This window comes from Galeopterus variegatus, unplaced genomic scaffold (genome assembly GCF_000696425.1).
Source record: "Galeopterus variegatus unplaced genomic scaffold, G_variegatus-3.0.2 Scaffold736, whole genome shotgun sequence".
NCBI classification, from domain to species: Eukaryota; Metazoa; Chordata; class Mammalia; order Dermoptera; family Cynocephalidae; genus Galeopterus; species Galeopterus variegatus.
The window spans coordinates 277036-301357 of record NW_007726847.1 but is presented as its reverse complement, the minus strand read 5'-3'; the positions used below and the strand labels follow the sequence as shown (position 1 = coordinate 301357).

The 24322-nt window shown below is 37.6% G+C and overlaps 1 protein-coding gene across 1 annotated transcript in view; it reads left to right on the top strand.

Annotated features, from left to right (window-relative positions):
- The window catches only part of ACER3 (alkaline ceramidase 3), a 189750-nt gene that overhangs the window by 49851 nt on the left and 115577 nt on the right, over positions 1 to 24322 (top strand). The window contains exon 2 of the mRNA XM_008571935.1: positions 21171 to 21281. Coding sequence (XP_008570157.1) covers positions 21171 to 21281 — 111 coding nt within the window. The remainder of the gene's footprint in view (positions 1 to 21170; positions 21282 to 24322) is intronic.

Below are 24322 nucleotides of genomic sequence, written 5' to 3'. Positions count from 1 at the left end.
CGGTCCAGTACAGGCGCGACACTGAGGGTTGCGATCCATTGCCAGACACGGAAAAAGACAAAAAGGAAAAAAAAAAAAAAAGAGAGACAAAAAAAATTGGTTGATGGGGGCCGGCCCGGTGGCGCACTGCTACAGTGTGCCGCTTGGGAGTGTGGCGGTGCTCCCGCCGAGGGTTCAGATCCCACATACAGACTGGTTCCTGCTCACTGGCTGAGCAAGGTGCGGGTGCAGCACCGAGGGTTGCGATCCCGTTGCCAGTCCCGGTCCAGTACAGGCGCGACACTGAGGGTTGCGATCCATTGCCAGACACGAAAAAAGACAAAAAGGAAAAAAAAAAAAAAGAAATTATACAATGAATTGTTGTTAATTATAATCACCCTTCAATGCTATACAACACTAGATCTTATTCCTCTTACCCATCTGTAATTTTGTTAACCTACCCCTCACTATTCCCCCCTCCCCTCTCCTTCCCAGCCTCTGGTAAACCACTATTCTATTCTCTAATTCTATAGGGTCAACTTTATGCTTCCACATATGAATTGAGAATGTGTGGTATTTCTCTTTTTGTTCTTGACTTATTTAACTTAATGTAATGTCCTCCAAGCTCATCCATGTTGCTGCAAATGACAGGATTTCATTCTTTTTTATGGCATATATGCCACATTTTCTTTATCCCTTCATCTGTTGATGAACATTTAGGTTGATTCCATATCTTGGCTATTGTGTATAGTGCTGCAGTAAACATGGGAGTGCAGATGTCTCTTCAATATACTGATTTCCTTTCCTTTGAATATACCCAGAAATGGGATTGCTGGATCATATGGTAGTTCTATTTTTGGTTTTATGAGAAGCCTCCATACTGTTTTCCATATGGTTGCACTACTTTACATTCCCACCAACGGTGTATAAAGGGTCCAATTTTTCCACATCCTCACCAGCACCTTTTGTCTTTTTTCGTGTCCAGCAACGGATCGCAACCCTCAGTGTCGCGCCCGTACCAGACCGGGACCGGCAACGGGATCGCAACCCTCGGTGCTGCGCCCGCACCTCGCTTAGCCAGTGAGCGGGAACCGGTCTGTATGTGGGATCCGAACCCTTGGCGGGAGCGTCGCCACGCTCCCAAGTGGCGTACTGTAGCAGTGCGCCACCGGGCCGGCCCCCTATTTTTGGTTTTTTGAGAAACCCCCATTGATTGTTTACTTTGCTGTGCAAAAGCTTTTCAGTTTGATACAATCCCATTTATCTATTCTTGTTTATTTTGCCTGTGCTTTTGAGGTCTTCTCCATACAGTCTTTGCCCAGATCTATGTCCTGAAGTGTTTTCCCTATGTTTTCTCCTAATAGTTTTATAGTTTTTGTTCTTACATTTAAGTCTAATCCATTTTGAGTTGATTTTGTGTATGGTTAGAGATATGAGTCTAGTTTCACCCAGCACTATTTATTGAAAAGACTGTCCTTTCCCCAAGGAATATTTTTAGTACCTTTGTCAAAAAACAGTTAGCTATAAATAAGTGCCTTTATTTCCAGGTTCTTTATTCTGTTCCAGGGGTCTGTGTGTCTGTTTTTATACCAGTACCATGCTGTTTTGGTTACCATAGGTTTGTTGTATATTTTGAAGTCAGATAGTGTGATGCCTCCAGCTTTCTTCCTTTTGCTCAGGATTGCTTTGGCTGTTCAGGGTCTTTTGTGGTTCCATATGAATTTTAGGATTTTTTTTTTCTTTTTTTATGACAATGTCATTGGTATTTTGATGGGGATTGCATAGACTTGGGTAGATCACTTTTTTAGGTTCATCTTCAAAGTATTAGTTCTTCCAATCCGTGAACATGGGAGTCTTCCATTTCTTTGTGTCCTCTTCAATTTATTTCATCAGTTTTTTATAGTTTTCCTTGTAAAGAACTTTTACCTCCTTGGATAAATTAGGTTTTTTGGTTTTATTTATTTATTTATTTATTTATTTATTTATTTATTTATTTATTTATTTATTTTTCTTGGTAACTATTGTAATGGGATTGCTTTTTCCGTTTGGTTTTATTTATTTATTTATTTATTTATTTATTTATTTATTTATTTATTTATTTATTTATCTTGGTAACTATTGTAATGGGATTGCTTTTTCCGTTAGCTCATTATTGGTGTATAGAAGTGCTACTGATTTTTATATGTTGTTTTTGTATCTTGCAGCTTTGCTAAATTTGTTTGTCAGTTCTAAGAGTTTTTCTGCTGGAGCTTTTAGGGTTTTCTATAAATAAGATCATGTCATCTGCAGACAAGGACAATTTGACTTCATCTTTTCCAAGGTAGATATCTTTTATTTCTTTCTCTTGTGTAATTACTCTGGTTAGGACTTCCAGTACTATGTTGGATAAGAGTGGTGAGAGTGGGCATCCTTGTCTTGTTCCAATTCTTAGAGGAAAAGCTTTCAGCTTTTCACCATTCAGTATGATATTAGGGTGAGTTCGTTATATATGGCCTTAATTGTGTTGAAGTATGTTTCTTCTATACCTACTTCTTTAAGGGTCTTTATTATGCGGAGATGTTGAGCTTTATCAAATGCTTTTTCTGCATCTCTCAAGGTGATCATATCCTTATATCCTTTATTCTGTTTGTGTGATGTATTGTGTTTATTGTTTTGTGAATGTTGAGCCATCCCTGCATCCCTGGGATAAATCCCACTTGATCATGGTGAAAGATCTTTTTTATATACTGCTGGATTTGGTTTACTAGTATTTTGTTGAGGACTTTTGCATCTATGTTCATCAAGGATATTGGCTTGTAGTTTTCTTTTTTTGTGTGTCCTTGTCTGGTTTGGGTATCAGGGTAATGCTGGCCTCATAGAATGAGTTTGGAAAAATTCCCTTTTCTTTATTTTTCCAGAAGAGTTTGAGAAGAACTGGTACAAATTCTTTTAATGTTTGGTAGAATTCAGCAGTGAAGCCAGCCAGTCCTTGGCTTTTCTTTGATGGGAGACTTTTATTACTTATTGAATCTCGTTAGTCATAACTGGCCTTTGCTGGTTTTCTATTTCTTCTTGGTTCAATCTTGGCAAGTTGTATATGTGCAGGATTTAATCCATTTCCTCTAGGTTTTCTAAGTTATTGGCATATAGTTGTTTACAATAGTCTTTAATGATTCTTTGTATTTCTGTGGTATAAGTTTAATGCTTTCTTTTTCATTTCTGATTTTATTTGAGTCTTCTCTCTTTTTTTCTTGTTATTCAAACTAATGGTTTTTCAATTTTGCTTATTTTCAAAAACCCAATATTTCATTTTGTTGATCTTTTGTATATTTTTATATTTTTTAGTTTAACTTCTGTTTATATTTGCTGTGATGTTTATTATTTTTTCTTTCTACTAATTTTGAGTTTTTCTTGTTCTTGCTTTTCTACTTTCTTGAGATGTGTCATTAGATTGTTTATTTGAAATCTTTCTTTTTTTTTTTTTTTTGATGTAGGTGTTTACTACTATAAGCTTACCTCTTAATACTGCTTTAGTTGTCTCCCATAGATTTTGGTATGTTGTATTCTGTCTTCATTTGTTTCAAGATATTTTTAAATTTTATTTTAAATTTCTTCTTTGACCTGTTGGTTGTTCAGGAGCATGTTATTTAATCTTCATGTATTTGTACAGTTTTGAAAGTTTCTCTTCTTATTGATATCTAGTTTTATTTCATTTTGATCAGAGAAGATACTTGATATGATTTCAGTTTTTTTAAATTTGTTGAAACTTGATTTGTGGTCTAACATCTTGTCAATTTGAGAAAATATTTCATGTGCTGATGAAAAAAATGTGTATCATTCTGCAGCTTTTGGATGAAATGTTTTATAAGTGTCCAAAAGGTCCATTTAGTCTATAGTGTAGTTTAAATCCAGTGTTTCTTTGTTTATTTTCTGTCTGGGGGTATTGCAGTCCCCATCTGTTATTTTATTATTTTTTTAAAAAGATGATCGGTCAGGGGATCTCAACCCTTGACTTGGTGTTGTCAGCACCACACCACACTCTCCCAAGTGAGCCACAGGCCAGCTCTCCCATCTGTTATTGAATTGGAGTCTCTCTCTCCCTTTAGATCTAAAAGTATTTCCTTTATAAATCTGTGTGCTCCAATGTTGGGTGCTTATATATTAATAATTGTTATGTCCTCTTGCTGAATTGATCCCTTTATCATTCTATAATGACCTTCTTTGTCTCTTTTTATGGTTTTTTGCCTAAAGTCTGTTTTATCTGATGTAAGTATTGCTACTCCTGCTCACTTTTGGTTTTCATTTTCATGGAATTTTTTTTTCATCTCTTCATTTTCCATCTGTGTGTTTTGACAGATGAAGTGTATTGTAGGTAGCATATAGTTGAGCCATTTATTTATTTATTTAATCCATTCAGTCAGTCTGTATCTTTTAGTTGGGGAATTTAGTCTATTTAAATTTAATGTTCTTATTGATAGGTAAGGACTTCCTATAATTTTGTTGATTGTTTTCTGGTTGTTTTGTATGGTCTTTGTGTTTTTCTTCCTCTCATTGTTTATTACAGTTTGGTGGTTTTCTGTACTGTTAAGGTTTGGTTTCTTTCCTTTTCCCATTTGTGTATCTGCTTTACCAGTGAGTTTTATGATTTTGTGTGTTTTCCTGATGGTGGTTATCATCCTTTCTGTTCCAGGTATAGGACTCCTTTGAGCATTTCTTGTAAGGTCCATGTACTGATGATCAATTCCCTCAGTTTTTGCTTGCTTGCTTGAAAAAGGCTTTATTTCTCCATTCTTGAAGAATAGCTTTGCTGGGTATAGCATTCTTGGTTGGCAGTTTTTTTTTTTTTTCTTTCAGCACTTTGAATATATCATTTCATTTTCTCCTGGCCTGTAAAGTTTCTGCTTAGAAATTGGCTGTTAGTCTAATGGGAATTCCTTTATACATGACCTGACATTTTGTCCTGCTGTTTATAGAATTCTCTCTTTTCTTTGACTTTTGACAATTTGACTATAATGTACCTCAGAGAGTACCTTTTTAGGTTAAATCTATTTGGGGAACTTTGAGCTTTCTGAATCTGGGTGTCCATATCTCTCCCAAGACTTGGGAAGTTTTTGGCTATTATTTCACCTAATATGCTTTCTATGCCTCTTCCTGTCTCTTCTCCTTCTGGTACTCCCATAATGCAAATATTGCTTACATGATGGTGTCCCATAATTTCTCTAGGCTCTTTTCACTCTTTCCCCCCCCCCTTCCGGGTAATTTCAAACAATCTGTCTTCAAATTCAGAGCCTTTTTTTCTGCTTGATCTAGTCTGTTTTGAAGGCCTCTATTGTATTTTTTAATTTACTCTTTGAATTCTTCAGTTGCAAGATTTATTTGGTTCTTTTATGATATTTGTTTTTTTTATTAATTTTCTCATTCATATCATGAATTATTTTCCTGATTTCATTGAATTGTTTATCCATATTCTCTTGTATCTCATTGAGTTTTCTTAAGATCATTATTTTGAATTTCTTATCCAGCAATTTGCAGATTCTCTTTTTCACTGGAGTGTTAGTATATTCCTTTGGTGGTGTCATATTTTCTTGCTTTTAAATATTTCTTGTGCTCCTGCATTGATGTTTGTGTGTATTTTGGAACAGTTGCCTCTTCCAAACTTCACAATGTGGCTCTTACAGACAATGTCTTTCACCTACAGATGGGCCTTAGTATGCTGGTTGGGAAGGGTGTTATAATTCTGGTTCTGTTTAGATGCAGTGGTATAGTCTATAGTGGTGTAGGTTGTTAAGATCTTTAATAGCAAGGGCTTTTAGAGTCTTCTTTTATTTCCCCCACAATGGAGAAAGTTCAACAAGGGGATTCCTTTTGGTGTCAGGTCTGACACAACCTATAAGCAGCTGTTGCCGTGCTGGGTTCCAGATGTGGGTGCTTAGAGCAGCTGTGGAGCTGGAGTTCTATGCTTAGGGTCTCATGAACCTATTGTGGCATCTAGGTCTTGGGGTGCAGGTTCACTCTGTGTAGCAGGGTTGTTGGATGTAGATTGCCCACAGAGCCAGGATCTGATACTCTGAGACACCTTCTGGCAGCTTGTGCCCAGTGGGCCAGGTTGTAGCTGTGACTTTAACCCTTGGGTCAGGGCATAGTACTGGCCCTGCTCTGGGGGAAAATGGGTCCTCTGGAGGTTTGGGCCTGGGGAGCAGGGTATGGCTGCAGCTCGGGAACCAGAGCTAACTGAGTGGTCACTTGGGTCCCAGGGGATAAGGCATTGTGCAGTGGTGACTCTAGACCCTGGGATGATAGAACTTGGCATAATCCTAAACTCTGTGAGGCCAGGTGCAGTAGCAGCAAGGACCCTAGAATGGCAGAACACAGCTGTCATTTGGGCCTTGGGGAGTGGGGAGCAACATAACACTGACTCTTTTCCCAGGGAAAAGGGTACCTCAGCAGCTCAGTCTCAAGGGGGCTTGTCTAGCTCCAGAAAAGCAGGGTTCTAAGTTGTTTAGCCTGTAGGTCAGGGCATCTCAGCTCAGCCTCTGCTCTGTTTCCCTGGGATGCCAAGTACTACATCAGCTCAGCCCTAGGATGCCCAACTGCTCTGCTTGGCCAAGGCACCAATTCCCCAATGTGCTGTTTCACTTCAGGCCTAGGAGTATGACTGCTCTGGGTGGCCAAAGCACCATTTCCCTGGGATGCCAGGTGTTGCTTCAACTCCAGCACAAGGGGTTAGGGCCCAGCAGTGGCTGGCAGAGGTATGTGGATCAGTTCCACCAAAGCCCTGTAACCTCAGGAGGCAGTGTGCAGCTTTATCTCCAGTCCCCAGGTGCAGGATCAACTGGGAGGGGTATATGGAATGGCTCTGTGAAGGCAGTTTCCTCAGGAGGCAGTGCGCAGCTTTGGTTCGGGCCCTAGAGGCAGGGCACAGTAGCAGCTGGGAGGGGTAGCTGTAGCAATTCTACTGATTCACTGATTCCTTAGGAGGGAGTGCATAGCTTCAGTTCACACCTGAGGGGAAGGGGCACAGCTGCAACTGGGAGGGGTAGATAGAGGTGCTCCACAGCAGCAGAGCCCCACAGAGTAGGGTGTAACAGCTGCTCACAGTTTGGCTTGGGGATGTTGGACCACTGGGTGGGAGTGGTTCAGCAGCAGCTTAGCCTCAGAGATGAAAGGGTGCTATGGCCACTCACCCCTGGAACAAGATATACTCTAGCAATAGTTTTGGTTGCAAGATGGCATAGTACAGTAACCATGTAGTCCACAGAGGGCAGGGCACAGTGTTGGCTCCTTCTGTGGGGGAGCACAAATGTGTGGACTTCAGGAATCTCCCTCAGCTGGTCTTAGTGCTTGTGAGGACTGCAGGGATAACCAGTGGTGAGGACAGTAGGTGTCCAAGGTGTTCATGGGGGCTGCTGGAGTTCTCTCACTTACCTTTTCTTCCACAGGGAAAAGTTCCTCATGGTTTGCAGCTGCTCCTGGGTGGAAGATGGCATGGTGGAGGCTGGGTGTTTCCTTTTGTTCTCTGTGCTGTGTGGCTATCCTGAATTTCTGTGCTCACTAGCATTTCTGTTACTCCTTTGAAGTACTCCAGTGCTCTCCTTTAGTTATGTTCATCCAATTGTAGTTGTTTATTCATTGTTTTGTGGAAGAGATGAGCGCTGCTCTTCTAGTTGGCCATCTTATTTTTATTTTTTTTTTAATTTTTTTTCCTTTTTGTCTTTTTTCGTGTCCGGCAACGGATCGCAACCCTCAGTGTCGCGCCCGTACCGGACCGGGACCAGCAACGGGATCGCAACCCTCGGTGTCGCGCCCGCACCTCGCTCAGCCAGTGAGCGGGAACCGGCCTGTATGTGTGATCCGAACCCTCGGCGGGAGCGCCGCTGCGCTCCCAAGCGGCGCACTGTAGCAGTGCACCACCGGGCCGGCCCATAGTTGGCCATCTTATTGACGTCACTCCCATATTTCTTTTTTTTTCCCCCTCAATTAATAATTTTATTTTTTAAACAATTATTCTATTAATTAAATCAAAATTGATTATACATATTTTGGGGGTTCAACATTGAGATATATTGATCAAATCACTATTACTAGCATATATATTGTTACAAATCAGTTATTCTTTATGCCCCTTGTTCAATCTCTCCCCATCCCTCCTCCCACCTCCTCCCCCCTCTAATTACCCTAGATTTCTTCTCTCTTTCTGAAAGAATAATGGTTACTCTGTTGATTTGTTGCCTAGATGATCTGTCCAATGCTGAAAGGTGTGATCAGGTCTCCCAATATTATCATAGAGCAGATGCTTCTTCTGTCACTCTGAAGTGGGCTTTGTGGAAAGAGAAATCCTCTTCTTTATGTCTGCTAGTGACTCTCCTTGTGTCAGTGCACTCCAGTGGTTGGCGGACCATGTGCATGGTGGTTGTTGCGTCTAGCTGCTTTTGCAGCAGCCATGGTTATTGTGGTGGCTGTGGTGGGCCACCCACATGGAGGTGATGTTTTTGGCATGCTCCTTGGTGCTGGCGGTATGCCTGGTTGTGGGTGGGGGTGTCTGGTCCCCAGTTCCATGCCTTGGGTCACCGGGCGGGCCCTGATGCACTGGCACAGTGTGCCAGGTTGCGGGAGGGGTCTAGTCCCTGGCTCTGTGCCTCAGGTCACCAGGCAGGCCCCAAGGCACTGGCATGGTGTGCCCGGTTGTGGGAGGGGGTTCCAGTCTCCTTCTCCATGTTTAGGGTCCCAGGGCAGGACCATGAGGTGCTGGCAGTGTGCCTGGTTGTGGGTGAGAGGTCTGGTCCCCACTCCATATCTCGGGTCCCTGGGTGGGCTCCAAGGCACTGGCATGGTGTGCCTGGTTGTGGGAGGGTAGTCCGGTCCCCTTCTCCATGCCTCAGGTCCCTGGGCAGGCCCCAAGGCACTGGTGCAATGTGTGCCTGGATGTGGGAGTGGGCTCCAGTCCCCAGCTTCAAGCCTCTGGTTCCCAGGCAGGCCCCAATGCGCTGGTGGTGTGCCTGGGCCAGAACTAATTTTTTGTCGTTTGCTCACTTCTAAAATGGGGGAACTTCCTGTGGGAACCAGTACTTGAGCTCTATGGTTGAGCTAAATTACTGCTTTGCTGCTGTTTACCTGGGGAAGTGCTTTTTGTGCAGCTCAGGGTTTAATGGTTGGCCTTATAGGTACTTCTGGCTCTCCAGAGACCTGCTGCACCTGGGTTGTGTAGAAACTCTGATCTGGGCCTGAGTCTTTTCATCAAACTGCACCCCATGCAATTATATTTTCTGACCAGTCTCCTCTGAGTGGTCCTGTGCTGATTGGGGGGCAGGTTGGCTGTCCTTGCTGTGTCCCAGTTTTCTCCCAGTGGGCCCATTTCCCCCACTGCCCATGCTCCAAACACTTCCCATGGGACGGGCCCTGTACCAGTTCCTTGTGATGACTCACCAGCCTCTTAATCGCTTCCTTTTTTCAGTTGTTCTGGCTTCTCGCTCCTACGTGGGTCCATGGGAACCCTATTAGTGGTCTTGCTGTCTTGGGGGCTGCCAAGGCCCTCTTTTCCCCTGCTGCCGCCAAGTAACTCCATCTGAAGGGCACAGCTGCGCCTTTTGCTGGCTCCTGCTCCATGCGCTCATCAGCTCCAGCCTTAAAGCGGCTGCAGCCCAAAATGCTCCAAGCAGTTTTTTCTTTCTCTCATCGTGATTTCTCCCACCTTCATGAATTTCGTATGTCTCTCCTTTTCCCCTGGGGACCAGTGGTCCCAGCTTGGCTGCTGTCACATTTTTATGTTGTAAATTGGTTGATTTGTGGGAAAGAGTGACACTCAGAACTAGCCAAGTAACTCCATCTGAAGGGCACAGCTGCGCCTTTTGCTGGCTCCTGCTCCATGCGCTCGTCAGCTCCAGCCTTAAAGCGGCTGCAGCCCAAAATGCTCCAAGCAGTTTTTTCTTTCTCTCATCGTGGTTTCTCCCACCTTCATGAATTTCGTATGTCTCTCCTTTTCCCCTGGGGACCAGTGGCCCCAGCTTGGCTGCTGTTACATTTTTATGTTTTAAATTGGTTGATTTGTGGGAAAGAGTGACACTCAGAACTATCTATTCCAGCCTCTTGACTGGAACTCCCCATATTTCTTTAATAGTATCTTTCCACAGTAAATGCTCAGCAAGTATCTGCTATTGAATGAGTGAATGAAGGTAAGCCTACTGTACTCTAGAAATCTGAGGAGTTAAGACATAAATATATCTATTGATTTGATTTAGTGAAAAGAGAACTATTTATGCAAGGCAGTCTGTGCTAAGTGCCAGGTGAGAGGTTAGAGCCGTAAGTTCTGTGAAAGATATGGATATTTTCAGTAAGGTGGTTAGGAAGAACTTCACCAAATTTAAGTAAGATTTGAGTTGGGCCCTGAAAAGAAAGTTCCAATAAAAATGAAGGAGAAGTAGGGATTATTAAAATAATCATTTTCAGATTCTGTCATTTTAATAATGCCTCTTCATTCCTGAGCATGGTTTGCAAACTTTCCCTATTCGACCTTTGGATAAATCTGAAATCTTTATTTTACAAAATATTCCTCGTGAGTTCAAGACCATCTTACTTCTCTTGTTCTCTGACTCATGTCATCTCTATCATGCTTATCTGTTTGAAGTCCTTCTCACTGTCCAGCACTCATCTTTGAACCGTCTTTTAAGCAGCATTATGCACCTATAATGCTCTTTTTACTGAGTCTTTCCCCTCCCCTGTAACATTCATCTTGTTCAGGGTTTACCTGAATCATAACTGATATGGCACTTCCAAGTTCTTCTGTTATCTCTTTACCACTGTGTACTTGGCCTTTCTTCCCAAGCCTAAGATGTACTTCCTTTTGAATTTAGTGTGAATTTTTCCATTTTTACAATATCTAATTTTTAAATATTTTTAGTTATAACTTAGATACAATAAAAGTATAATGTATAATTTTTTGAGAAATGTGAAAAAAACTAATTTTTATAAATCAAACAATTTTTTGAAGGTACTGATGCACTCTAAAGAAAACAGGATGACTCTTGTATTAGTGGTGATAAATATCCTGCATATCTTTACTCTTTCAAGGCACAGCTGAAGTGTTCCCTTCTTACTGAAGCCAGTCTTGTGTTCCCTCCGTCCCCTTAAGTAGTATATTGTTTGTTTGTGCTCTTTGGCCCTTTCATTCTCCTTTGCTAGTTGTTTACCTGTCTATCTTTCCTACTAAATTGTACATATACTTTTTCAAGATAGGAACTAGGGTTATTCACTTGTTAACTTTTCTTTCCAGCTTCCAGCCCCGTTCCATGCCCTATAGAAAATACTTAATAAATGTTTGTCAGATTGAACTAAACTTTTGTTTGTCATTTTTTAAAGTAAGACACACCTATTCTAATTCCTATTTTTATTCTGTTATCTGTCTTAATTTGAAGCTACTGTAAGGAGTACCTAATACTGTAACAGGCATTTATATGATTTTTTTTTAAATTTTGGATGAATCAGAGTACCCTACAACTTTATTACTGGTCTAGATTGGAGGGCAAAACTTCTTCTTTGTGATAACTGTTCTTGAGCTGGTCCAAGTATTAAGACAATACCCAGGCAGCTCTCAGTTCCTAACACAGCAAGATTGTGGAAGTTCCTATATAATATTCAATGGATCTTTCTCATATTAGAAATGATTTTATATGTATTATTTGGTCATGTTTATTATTTTTATCATATTTAACTATTTAAATAAATATTATTGTGTTTTTTTGTTTTGTTTTTTTCATTTTACAGGTCAGGGAACTAAGGCTTCAGCATAAGTAAGTTGCCCATGTTCACACAGCTAGAAGGAGGTAGTGGGTACAAACAAAATGCTACCTAGTATAAATTGGAGAGGTTAAAGTAGATGATCTTTCCATCTTCTTCCAACTCTGAAGTCTCTGAGGTTTGGGGAATGTGTAACATTATTTGAACATTTGCATAATCAGTAAAATATATGGCAAAATGAACTCGCTTTTGGGAAAGTGCTGGGTTGCTTTCACACTCAAGCCAGTTACAGCTTTTATCTAGCTCACTTGCTGACTGTGCAGGAGGGCTCTTCTCAGTTGTAATGAAGCAGTATAGATGACTTTTTCAGCTTCAGGTTTTAATGCTTGTATTTTTTGATCCTTAGCTCTGGGTGATTGTTATACATTTGTAATGCAACTGAGCTCCAAATTGCTTATCTAGTCACTTCAGGGCTCTACATATTCTGCCAAATGTTGGAGAACTGTTTAGACTGATGAGCACACTGGCTCCACCCACTGTCATGGTGAGGCAAACGTCTTCCTACTATATATTCAGAGTTCTTTACATTTTCCCTTTTGCACATTGCTCTTTTCCCCTTTCTTTCCCATACTTTTGATATTTGAGGTTTTTTCCCTTGACAAAAGATAACTTTAACTATTAAGAAATACTGAGATTCCTGGAATGTTGTTAATCTTGCCTATGATTTGTATTATATTAGGAGATTGTGTTTGGGGATATAAAAATATCATAGTTTTCAGATTTTTTAATCCCCTAAGTATGTATTCAAATAGGACTCCACTCTAGAAAGAAAATTTTTCTTTAATAATTTACTATACTATTGTGTGGTTTATAAATGAATCTCTAGTTTTTATTTCCAGAAAAGAAACTATTTTAATTGAATTTTCTGGTAGCATTTAATTCCAAACCCAATTAAACTCTTAGTAGAAGTAATTCAGCCTTTATTTTCTATTATTTATCTTTTTAATTCTTCCAGCCATTATTGGTGAAAACATAGTTTTATAATTTTACTGGTTATCAATTTATTACCTCTCAGCACCAAATTCACCATCCATTCTGTGAAAATGGATCTAAACTCTTTACGTATTTTTCTTTGACAGCAGCAGGATGTTAAACTTTGTCAGTAGAGGGCACTAGAGAAACATTGGAAGAGGAAGGGGTTTTCTTTCCTGTTTCTGTTGTGCTGGCTTCGTGGCTTCTCTGGTGCCAGCTCTTGCAGGCCAAGCGGCTTAACAGTGAATGGCTCATACGGTGCCTGAGGCTTCACCAGTGTCCAGCTCCTAAAGTGTAGTCACCTTCTTTAGTGCAGAGTATGGCACTCAACAGTACCTAGGAGCCAGTAGCTTCCCCTGCCCACCCCCCTGACTCCATACATAGTTTATGTGTTCAGCTTTTGTTGACACCCTAGAAGGGAGATTTCCAACAAATTTCAAAGGGTAGATTTTCAGCAAGCACTGCAGGCATGGCACCACAGTAACTTTTCTGCTATTCAGTGAAACATGGTTGTACAGCTCTGGGGAGCCTCTTCCTTTGGTGCATGCTTTCAACTTTAGGAGTAGTGGCTGCACCTTAAATCTTCCTTTATTCTGTAGTGTTCTCTTTACTTTTTACTAGTCAATCCCTCATTACTCCAGTTCTCTCTTATAGTTAATAAATCTTGGTAGTAAGCTTTTCTTGTTCAAATTACTCTGTAGATTATCTCTTCTGATTGGACCCCAATTGATACCATTTTTTAACCAAAGGTTTTAAATCTGTGATCATTTTATATGCATTAGTTTTACTTAGTAAATTAAATTAGCTAACCTTTATATGGCCCCTTATTTGCAAAGCAATTTTATATGTATTATTCTTTAAATCAGCTTTTTAAAAGCAACCTTTATTTTGTCTCCCTGATTTTCTAGTCTTAGTGAGTTTATCATTTTTTTTTTGGCCTTTGTGGTTAATCGTTTTCATGTCCTATTTAAAAAATTATTGCCACTTCAAGGTCATGAAGATTTTCTCATGTTTTCTTCTAAAAGTTTTATTTGATTTTTTACATTTAGATCTGTAGTACATCTGTAATTTATTTTTGTGTGAGGAGTATGGGCTTGAGGTCCAGATTCATTTTTTTCCTCTGTAAATGTCTAGTACTCTTTATTGAAACGACCATCCTTTCCTGACTTTACTGCAGGGTCATGTTTGTCATAAATCTGGTGACTACAAATGTTAGTTTGTTCTTATAATCTTATCTGTCCTATTGTTCTATTTATCTATCCTTGTTAATAGGCCTTGATATCTAGTAGTGTAAATATTCCAATTTTGCTGTGTTACTGAAGATCGTCTTGGCTCATCTAGGCCTTTCATATTTCCATACAAAGTTTAGAATCAGCTTTTTTTCTTGGTACCCCAAAACCTGTTTTATTAGTGTCATGTCTTGTAAATCTTAGTTATATTTATTCCTAAGTATGTGATGTGTTTTGATGTTGTTATAAATTATACAATTATAGGTTCAAGTTTTCAGTCTGACTCAGGAGCCAAAAGTGTCTTTAATGTAATACTAGTTTACTTAGCCTTAAAGAGAGATACTGCATTATCATACAGCTTTATAGAGACTACAGTGAGTATAGCATCTTCATCTGATCTGGAGGCCCAATAGCTGCCCAAATACATAGCATCAGGTATAAAGAAAGAATTCTTCAGGGATCTAGGCCAAAGCAAGTCATCTAAAAGGGAAGAATTCAGACTATTTCAAACTTCTCTATGGTATCATTAAGTCTGGAAGACAACAGCAAACTTTTTGAAACTCTTGAAGAAAAGAAAGACCAGAAGATTTTATAGATAAGTCATTTTTTAAATATAAAGGCAAAAGACAGTATTCTCAAGAACTCAAGAAGTCAGGGAATACAGCACCTCTAGATCCTTAAAAAAACTATATAAAGATGGGTGATGAAATATAAACAACTAAAACTTGATTTTTTTAAAAAAAGACAAAACAGGGAAAGAAAGGCCATGGGGAAAAAAAGACTGGTGGTAGGCATTATATCCACTTAAATACCGGACTGGGGCTAAACACAAGAAAAACTATATAAAGATGGGTGATGAAATATAAACAACTAAAACTTGATTTTTTTAAAAAAAGGCAAAACAGGGAAAGAAAGGCCATGGGGAAAAAAAGACTGGTGGTAGGCATTATATCCACTTAAATACAGGACTGGGGCTAAACACAAGGATGAGATACGGAATTACAACATGACCCTGGAATTCGACTGCTAGGCATATATACACAGGAGAATTGAAAACATATGTCCACACAAAAAACTTGTACATGAATGTTCATAGCAGCATTATGCATATAGCCCAAAAGTGGAAAGAACCCAAGTTTCCAACTGATGAATGTATAAATAAAATGTGGTATATCCCATACAATTGCCAGTAAAAAAGAATGAAGTTCTGGATACATGCTACAACATGGAAGAACCTTGAAGACCTTATGCTAAGTGAAAGAAGCTAGACAAAAATACTATATATTGTTGCTTTTATTTATATGAAATGTCCAGAATAGCCAAATCCGTAGGGACATAAAGTAGATTGGTGGTCTTCAGGGGCTGTGGAAAGGAGGGAATGGTGAGTGGCTGCTGATGGGTCTGGGGTTTCTTTTGGGGCTGATAAAAATGTTCTAAAAATTAAGTAGTGGTGATGGTTGCACAAGTTTTTAAATATGTTTTAAAAACTACTGAATTTTACATATTCAAAGGGTGAATTTTATGATATGCTATTATTTTTTTAAAAAGAAAAAAAAAAGGAGAGAAAATGTAGCTTGCAGACCAAAACATAAATCATAATGTGAAATATAAAATCCTTGACAATGTGGAAATGACTAATAAAAATCAGTAAGTAGGGCAGGGTAGGTGGAAGGAAATTTAAGAGTATGAATTTCTTCATCTTTCACAGCAAGAATGCATTTGCAATAAAAATTAAACATGTAAACATCAGGACTCTAATCTTTTAGTGGTTTCATATTCAGTATCACTTTGTTTTGTTAAAGTATTTTTAATACTTTTTTTTTAATAAAAAGATCATGTCTAATATCCTATAAAACTTTTTCTTTTTAAATTCATTCATCCTTTTATCTCTTTCTATATATCTAAAGCTTAGCAAATATTAGTAACAATAATTTCTGGGCCTCGGAATGTTGAATGATTTACTTTTTCTTTTCTGAATTGCTTAAATTTTCTACAATGAACTTGTGTCATTTTTTTTTAAAGAGCTAAGTCATTCTAAAGTAAACAATCTATCTGCTCTAACCATTGTTAAATCAAAAAAGTAAGAAGCACACAATTTTACAAATAATACCAGCGTATAAAGGAAAAAGTACTACACTCAGGTTAAGCAAGCATGCATGCGTGGATTTATTCATTTTACCAGACTTTCCTGAGTGCCTGCTCTGTCCTGAGTATTATGCCAGGTGATAGGGATACAAGAATGAGAGTACTTCAGAAAGTTCATGGAAATATGGAATTAAAAGATAATACAAATCTTTCCATGAATTTTTTGACAACCCCTCATATGAATAAGATATGGTCCCTGACCCCCAAAAGCTCATAGTCTAAAAAAGCAGCTTATTACATTTTTTGGACAGATTTAATTTTAGAGGGTTTTGCCTTATATTGAGTGGAAATCTGCTTCTCTGCAATGTCACTGATTTTAATTCTGATATTTTAGAGACATAAACAGCCTCGTTCACCTTCAATTTACGATTCCTTCAGATATTTCAAGACAGCAGTCATTTCATTCCTCATATGACATTTTGTTTACTATGAAAATTATTTCTTTATTTTAGTCTCATCTCTGAATGCTTTAGTATCTGTTTAGTTTAAAATAGGGTGCCACAAATAGACGAGCATTCCCAAGAGAAGCTGACCACTATCCAGCTCTTTTCCATTTTTGCCTCTAAATATGGCTTTGAGGTAGTATCCACCCCCCACCACCACTACCATCTCCTTCCACCTGAATAGGCTACTGTCATCTTTCTATCTTTGGAACTTTCTCCTGGGGTTGTTCTTATTCTGTCTCTCACACAAGCCTGTGTTTGTGCTTTACAATTCTTCATTTTAATTTGCAAAACTTTGCATTGTCCTTAATTGAGTTTCATGTAGTTTCTAAGACCCCCCCCCCCCATTCCTCCCTGACAGGTCATTTAAAATGTATTCCTGACTTCCACACTATTGACATCTCAGCTAAATTTAATATTAAATGTACATTTGGGCAAGTTACTTTATCTCAGTTATCAGTAAAGATTTTCATTAGTTTGAATCCTAAGGCTCTCTTGAATGGTAAAATATTTAATATCTCCTACAGGTTTATTTAAAGCTATTGATAACGGCAGTTTAGATCTATAACTCTCAATGTATCTGGCTCCCCACCTTACATATTTACACTCCGCCTAGGCAAATTACTTTATTATTTGTACAAGTTAAAATTTACTTAATGTGTTCTAAATAGAATACTCTCTGGTACAATTTTTAAAATATTAATAAGCACCCTCTTTGTGCAAACATTGTGCTGGTTAGTGCATCTAGTGGAAGGAAAGTTGACTTTAAGAATAGATAGAATAGATAGACCTGTAATAAAATCTTGGTCCCGCCATTTGCTTGTTGGGTAGGTTATATAATCTCTTAGCCTGCTTTTATTGTTTATTTAATGAGGACAGTAATACTTCACAACGTTGTTGTAAAAAGCAAGTACAACTAAATTAATACATGTAAAAGGTAAAGTCCAGTACCTGGTACTTTATAGGCTCAGTAGATTTTAGCTGCTTTTTTTCCTTTTGGGGTCAAGCTCAAATCTTTTCACATCTATGAAATTACTCCCAACTATTTTATTCCCTTTTCTAAATGTCTTTTAAATTAATTTTTATTTTGTCAAAGTAATCCCTTTAAAAATAGGTAGAAATCTAGATAGTGTTAAAAGACTTTAACAAAACCAGAAAGTGGTGCTCTTCCCTAATCCTTCTTTGCTTCTCTACCTTCTAATTCTACTCCCCAGATGCAAAACTCTAAGAAGACAGCTTTTGAGGTATAATTGACATGCAATGGATTGCACCTATTTAAAGAGTACAAATTAAGTTTTGACATAGTTATACACCCAAGAAACCATCACCACAATCAAGATACTGAACATATTCATCACCTTCAAGTTTTCTTATACCACCTTGCAAGCTCTCCTTCTCCATCTCATTGTCCCTCCTCCCCCTCCCAACAACCAGAAATCCGCTTTCTGTCACTATAGACTAGTTTGCATTTTCTAGACTTTTATATGAACTGTTTTAATCTGTTTGCTAATGCTAACATCTGTGTCAGTTCCAGGTTGGCTTCAATTGATTATTATCCTCATGGATTGTGTTCCTTTATATATCTGGTAATCTTTGATTGGATACCAGATATTGTCAGTTTTACCTTGTCAGGTACTGGATATTTTTTGTATTATCATATAGTCTTGAGTTTTGTTCTGGGATTCAGTTAAGCTACTTGGAAATAGTTTGATACTTTTAGATTTTGTTTTTATGATTTGTTAGGTGGGTCTGGAACAGGACTCAGTCTAGGGTTAATTATTCCCTATTACTCATGCAAGGCCTTCTTGATTACTTTATCCAATGTCCAGTGTAACATGAATTTTACTATTCTGGCTTGTGGGAATATGCACTGTTTCTGGCCATGTGTGAACACAGGTACTGTTCCCTCTAATCTTTTCAAGATGGTTCTTTCCTGGCTTTGGGTAATTTCCTTATATGCATATGCTGATCAGTCTTCTGCTGAATAATTAAGAGGTCCCTTTATAAATTTCCAGGTTTCTTTCTCTCAGAAGCTATCTCTCACTTACTCTGTCCCCTGAAATCTAGTCGCTGTGGGCTTCCTGAACTCTCAGCTCTTCTTCCTCAGCTCAGGGAGTCTGCCAGTCTCCCCCTGGGTATTCGTTCCCTATGCTGTGGCCTGAATAGTCCAGGCAGTAAGCTAGGGCAGTCACGGTTCACCATGTGTTTCTTCTTTCTCACGGATCATTGCCTTCATTGCCTGATATCTATTGTCTTAAAAACGATTGTTCATATATTTTGTCTTTTTTGTTGTTATTTCAGGTGGGAGGGTTAATCTGGTCCCTGTTTCTTCATCTTGTGTGGAAGCAGAAGTCCAGCAATAACTTTTTCACACTTAGCTATTTTTTCCTAGAATTCGGCTCCAGATTCCTAAATAAGTTTACTTATACTGCTATTTCTGGATCTGTGAATTTAATGAATTTAAGATATTGTCTGTGGTCTGCCAGTTTTGGTGGCTGGGAATTTAGCTTTTTTATACTATCGCTTCCTTTTCCTCCCCTTAACTATATTTTATTAATAAAGTCAGAGCATATTTTTTTTTACTTAATAAGTAGTTAGGCTATAACATCAATAACATCAGTATGTCTATGTGAATAATGTTCATTGCTGAACCAAATACTGTTCTGTGTGGTAACATTTTTTATGTAGACTTTTTGTTATTTCTTGTGGAAAATAATTACATTGTGGTGGCACAACTGGGTAGTCATTGGAAAAAAGATAAAGTTGAAGCAATATTCACACTGTACAACAGGAAAACCCCCAAGTGAATTTTTAAAAAAGAGAAACCGTAAAAGCACCAGAAGAAAATATGGGTAAATTCCTTTATAACCTTGGAGTTGAGAAGTCCTTTCAAACACCATAACTCAAAAATCTAGAAGTTATTTAAAAGAGATTGGTGAATTCAGCTACATAAAAACATCAAAATTTGTTCATAAGCAAAGTCAAAGGAGTTTGCACTTCATAACATATAGCTAATATCCCTTTTACAAAAAGTACTCCTTATAGAAGAAAAAAAGACCAATAGAAGAAGTTGCAAAGGACATTAATATTCAGTTTATAGGAAAAGAAATGCAAACAGTCCTTAAGTATATAAAATGATGCCCATCCTTACTCGTTATAAGATAAAGGATATTTCCTTTTAATGCTTTTTTGGTCAATAGATGGATTTACTCTTTGCCTTGGCAATCTCACTTTTTGGAATCTATTTTTCAGAAACACACGTACTTGTTAAAATATATATATATATGTGGTTATTCTTTGCAGTGTTGCATGTAATAGTAAGAATTAGAAATAATCTAAATTTTCAGCAATAGAGAAGTGGTTGAATAAACTGTAGTACAAATTTTCCAACAATTATGTCAAATGCCCAACATTTTTTCAAAATTTTTAACTTATCAATCGCCTTTCCCTTTCTTTTATTTTCTTGTTGAAAATTTCTTTCTTGTAGTTATTGGTTCTCTTGCTTCAATCTGGACTGGTTGGTCTCTGGTCCTTTTGTACAGCTGTAATCTTAGGCCTTTTCTTTACCTCTCTCCTCTATATTGTAGCCCCTGTTTCTTAGATCCCATGTCATATTTTCTCATGCTTAACTTTCTTGTTTTGGCTCATTGCATTCTCTGGTTGATTCCACAGAAAAGATATGTTGTAAGTATATTTTTTGAATTCTTGACTGTTTGAAAATGTTTTTATTCTACCCACTCAGTTTGAAAATTTGTCTTGATATTAGCACCTATGTTCATTCATTTGGGATTTTGAAAATATTATGCCACTTTATTCTTCCCAGAGTCAAATTTATAAAATACTGTTTAGCCATTTCTTTTTCCATTTTACCTACTTATTTCTGCTTCTGGGGCTTTTGTTATTCCTTTGCTATTCATGTTTGAGATTTGTTTTTGTAAAGATTGGTTATGCCACTTTATTCTTCCCAGAGTCAAATTTATAAAATACTGTTTAGCCATTTCTTTTTCTATTTTACCTACTTATTTCTGCTTCTGGGGCTTTTGTTATTCCTTTGCTATTCATGTTTGAGATTTGTTTTTGTAAAGATTGAAGCAAAAATCAGATTAAGATTCATTGCCTTTTGTGTTTTACTAGAAGCATAGAAGCTAAAAATATTACCAGAAAAATGAAATTTTAAAAAGACATGCAAAATGCAAACCCCAATTTGTTGGTTTTTTATTCCACAGACAAAATTAACTCTGTTCTCTATCTATCTTGTCATACTGCATCCATGGACCTCACTTTCAGTAGCATTGATGTAAGCTCCCTTCTCCAACTCATTTTTTGCTGTATCTCTGAGGTTCTTTCTGAGATCCTTTTCCTGCTTGCCTTTAGAATTTAGAATTTCCTTTATTGTATGTGCTGGCAGAAAATTCTTAGTTTCATTTGTCTGAAAGTATGTTTATTTTACTTGGATTCTTGTAAGAAATTTTTATTGAGTACAAAATTATTTTTCTTCAGCACCTTGAAAATATCTTTCCACCACCTTTCTGAGAAGTCACCTATTTAATTGTTGTTAAGGGTCAAGTGAATGTATCTTTATTTTAAGTATTATTGATTAATTTAAATATCTTTTTGTGTTTTTCTCCCACAGGGAATACAGTGAGTAACCTGATTATGATCATACCTCCAATTTTTGGTGCAATTCAGGGTGTTAGAGATGGACTGGAAACTCGCTACATTGCTTCTTATTTAGCACTCACAGGTATGTATAACACTTTATCTAAAAAAAAAAATGATGTACAGTATTCCGATGGGATGTTTTTCTCATTCATTTCTAAAAGCAATTCTCAATTTTATGTTATTTATTATCACAACTTGACCATATTCTGAACCTTCTGAATTAAAACTACACAAACCTTGCTAGTAAATTGAACTGCATCTTGAATAAAATTGTTATAAAATTACCAAATACTTCAAACATAAAGAAAAGAATAGAGAGAATGTAACACACCCATGTATCTTACCACCAGCTTTGTCAGATCTTCATAGTTTGTAATATTTGTTTCTGATCTTACTTTTTCTTTTTTAAGGAAATAAACTAGTACAGATAAAACTGAAACTCTTCCTGCCTGATTTTATCCCCCTCAACCTCCCAGCTCCCCATCTCCTTAGAACTATCCTCTATCCTAAATGAGATGCTTATCATTTTCTCACATTTTTATGTTTACACTATGTATATGTGTCCTTAAAAGTATATGTAGTATGGTTTCACCTAGTTTTAAACTTTTTGGAAAGGAGACTATATTGTATCTAACCTTTTGTAACTTACTCATATTCTTCTACTTGTCTGTGAGGTAGGGACAAGTGTCTTGGTTATCTTTGTATCTCCATTGTCTGGCAATCATTTCTGTTATGTTCTTTCATCATCATAACAAAGGAAAAAAATAGCAGAGAGAGTGGATTCTAGTTTTTATATAGCTCTCTAAACTAAACACAATTTCTTTTGTGTTAGCTCATGGTGAATATTATTTACACATGGGCAGAAAGGACTTCTAATTACCACAAAACTGTAATCTTTAGTGAGTCTGTCATGTCACATTCTACCGTAAATAGACTAATCATTGGATATTAGAGACTTTAATTTCTGAATCTTTTACTTATATGCATGGTGTTTTAAGAAAGTTACTTAAGGACCTGGCTAGTTAGCTTAGTTGGTTAGAGTGCAGCCTTGGAACACCAAGGTGACAAGTTCAGAGCCCTAGAACACCAGTGTCACAGGTTCGGATCCCTGTACAGGCCAGCTGCCAAAAAAAAAAAAAGGTACTTAATTTATCTGCAAAATTAAGACTTGATCACAAACTTAGCCCTTTCCTTTATTTCTTGAGGTGTTTTAAGTGTGTTCATAAAATACAGACAATGCACAATAAGTAACAACAATAAGAATAAAAAGATTTGAGGGGATTCCAGGCTGCTCTAGGATAATGATGGTCTCCTGAGTTAGAATTTGTCCACTCTTCCTCCCAGAAAACCATATAGATTAAGAGGGAAAGCAAATAAAATCACATGTAACCCACACTTTCAGCCTCATTAGGAGAAAAAGAATATTATGAATTTCAAATTATTTTTAGATAAGGAATAAACACCAAATTCCAACAGAACTATATTTGGTTTTTCAGACTTGGGGAGGTTTGAAAAATGACATGTGAGAGAGGAAAGAGAAGTTGAGGACCTAAGTATGACAAAAACACCTATAGAAAGGGAAAGCCCTACAATAAATGCAAATAAGGAATAAACACCAAATTCCAACAGAACTATATTTGGTTTTTCAGACTTGGGGAGGTTTAAAAAATGACATGTGAGAGAGGAAAGAGAAGTTGAGGACCTAAGTATGACAAAAACACCTATAGAAAGGGAAAGCCCTACAATAAATGCAGAATCTCTTAAAGCAACCTAAGATCTGGTAGATCACAAATGCTGGCTAAAGGAAAAAGACTTGAAAGTGTGTGTATTAGTCTGTTTTCTGTCACTGATAACAGAATACCTAAAACATAATTTATAAGAAAATGAAATTTATCTTTTACACTTTTGGAGGCTGGGAAGTCCAAGGTCCAGAGAGTGAATCTGGTGAGGGCCTTCTTGTGAGAACTCTCTGCCAAGTCCCTAGGTGACACAGGTTACCACATGATGAGAATGGCAAGAGTGCTTTTTCACATGCTTTTGTTCATTCCTTATAAAGCCTCTAGTGTATTCTCTGATAACCCATTAAACCATTAATTCATTACTCCATGAATGGATTAATCCTTTTATGAGTACAGAGTCCTCACAATCCAATTACCTCCCAAAGGTCCCATCTTTCAAATATAGTTGATTTCCCATCCTTTTAACATTGTCACAATAGGATCAAGCTTTGGTGAGTTTTGGAGGAACATTCAAACCATGGCAGTGTGCAAGACCTAAGGTGGCAATTTTGGAAAGGCATCACTTCTGAGAAAGAGATAAATAAAAAGGGGGAGATGCCCTTTGGAGATATGTTTAGTGAATGGAAAGAAGAAAGTTAGAGGGGAAAATTAAGATCCTACTGAAACAAAAGAATTACAAAGCACATCAATCCCTTCTCCCCTACCTCAAAAATTAAAATAAAAAATATGTACACATACATATGAGGATACTTCAAAAAGTTTTTGTGGAAAAGTAGAATTAAAAGATAATTTGAATTTTTCCATGAACTTTTCTAAATACCCTCATGTAAAACTTTACTATTCTGATAGAAGGGGATGGTCTTGAATTCTAGGAATCTTGTAAGCCACCCAAAGCCTTTGCTCTGTTCATAAAATGGGCCTAAGGTGAGGGGGGAGGTCTACATTCATGCAAAATTATTGTGAAAAGAAAACAGAAAGTGAGAATCAAAACCTTTTAGCTGATGGGAGTTCTTCCCTGCAAGTAACTATAAATCAGAAGGAAACAATAGCATAATGCTCCTAACTGAATTAAATAGCCTCAAAGAAATGAATTAAAAATGTAAAAACTTAACAACAGAAATAGCTCCCCTCTACCCCCCCCAAAAAAAAAATAGGAAATGAAATTAGAATTGATTACACTTAGGAAAGAAATTAAGGCTAAATTACAATGTGCTTGAGCAATAATAGAGTCTGTTAAGTATTTAAGAAGGGCTATTGAAGAAAGGCAGGGAAATAAACAAGAGGATTAAAATGAAATAAAGAAATAAAAAGGGTCAGAGAGAAAGTGGTTGAAATGGAAGACAGGCCGAGAAGATCCAAAGTACATATAAGTGGAGTCCTTGAA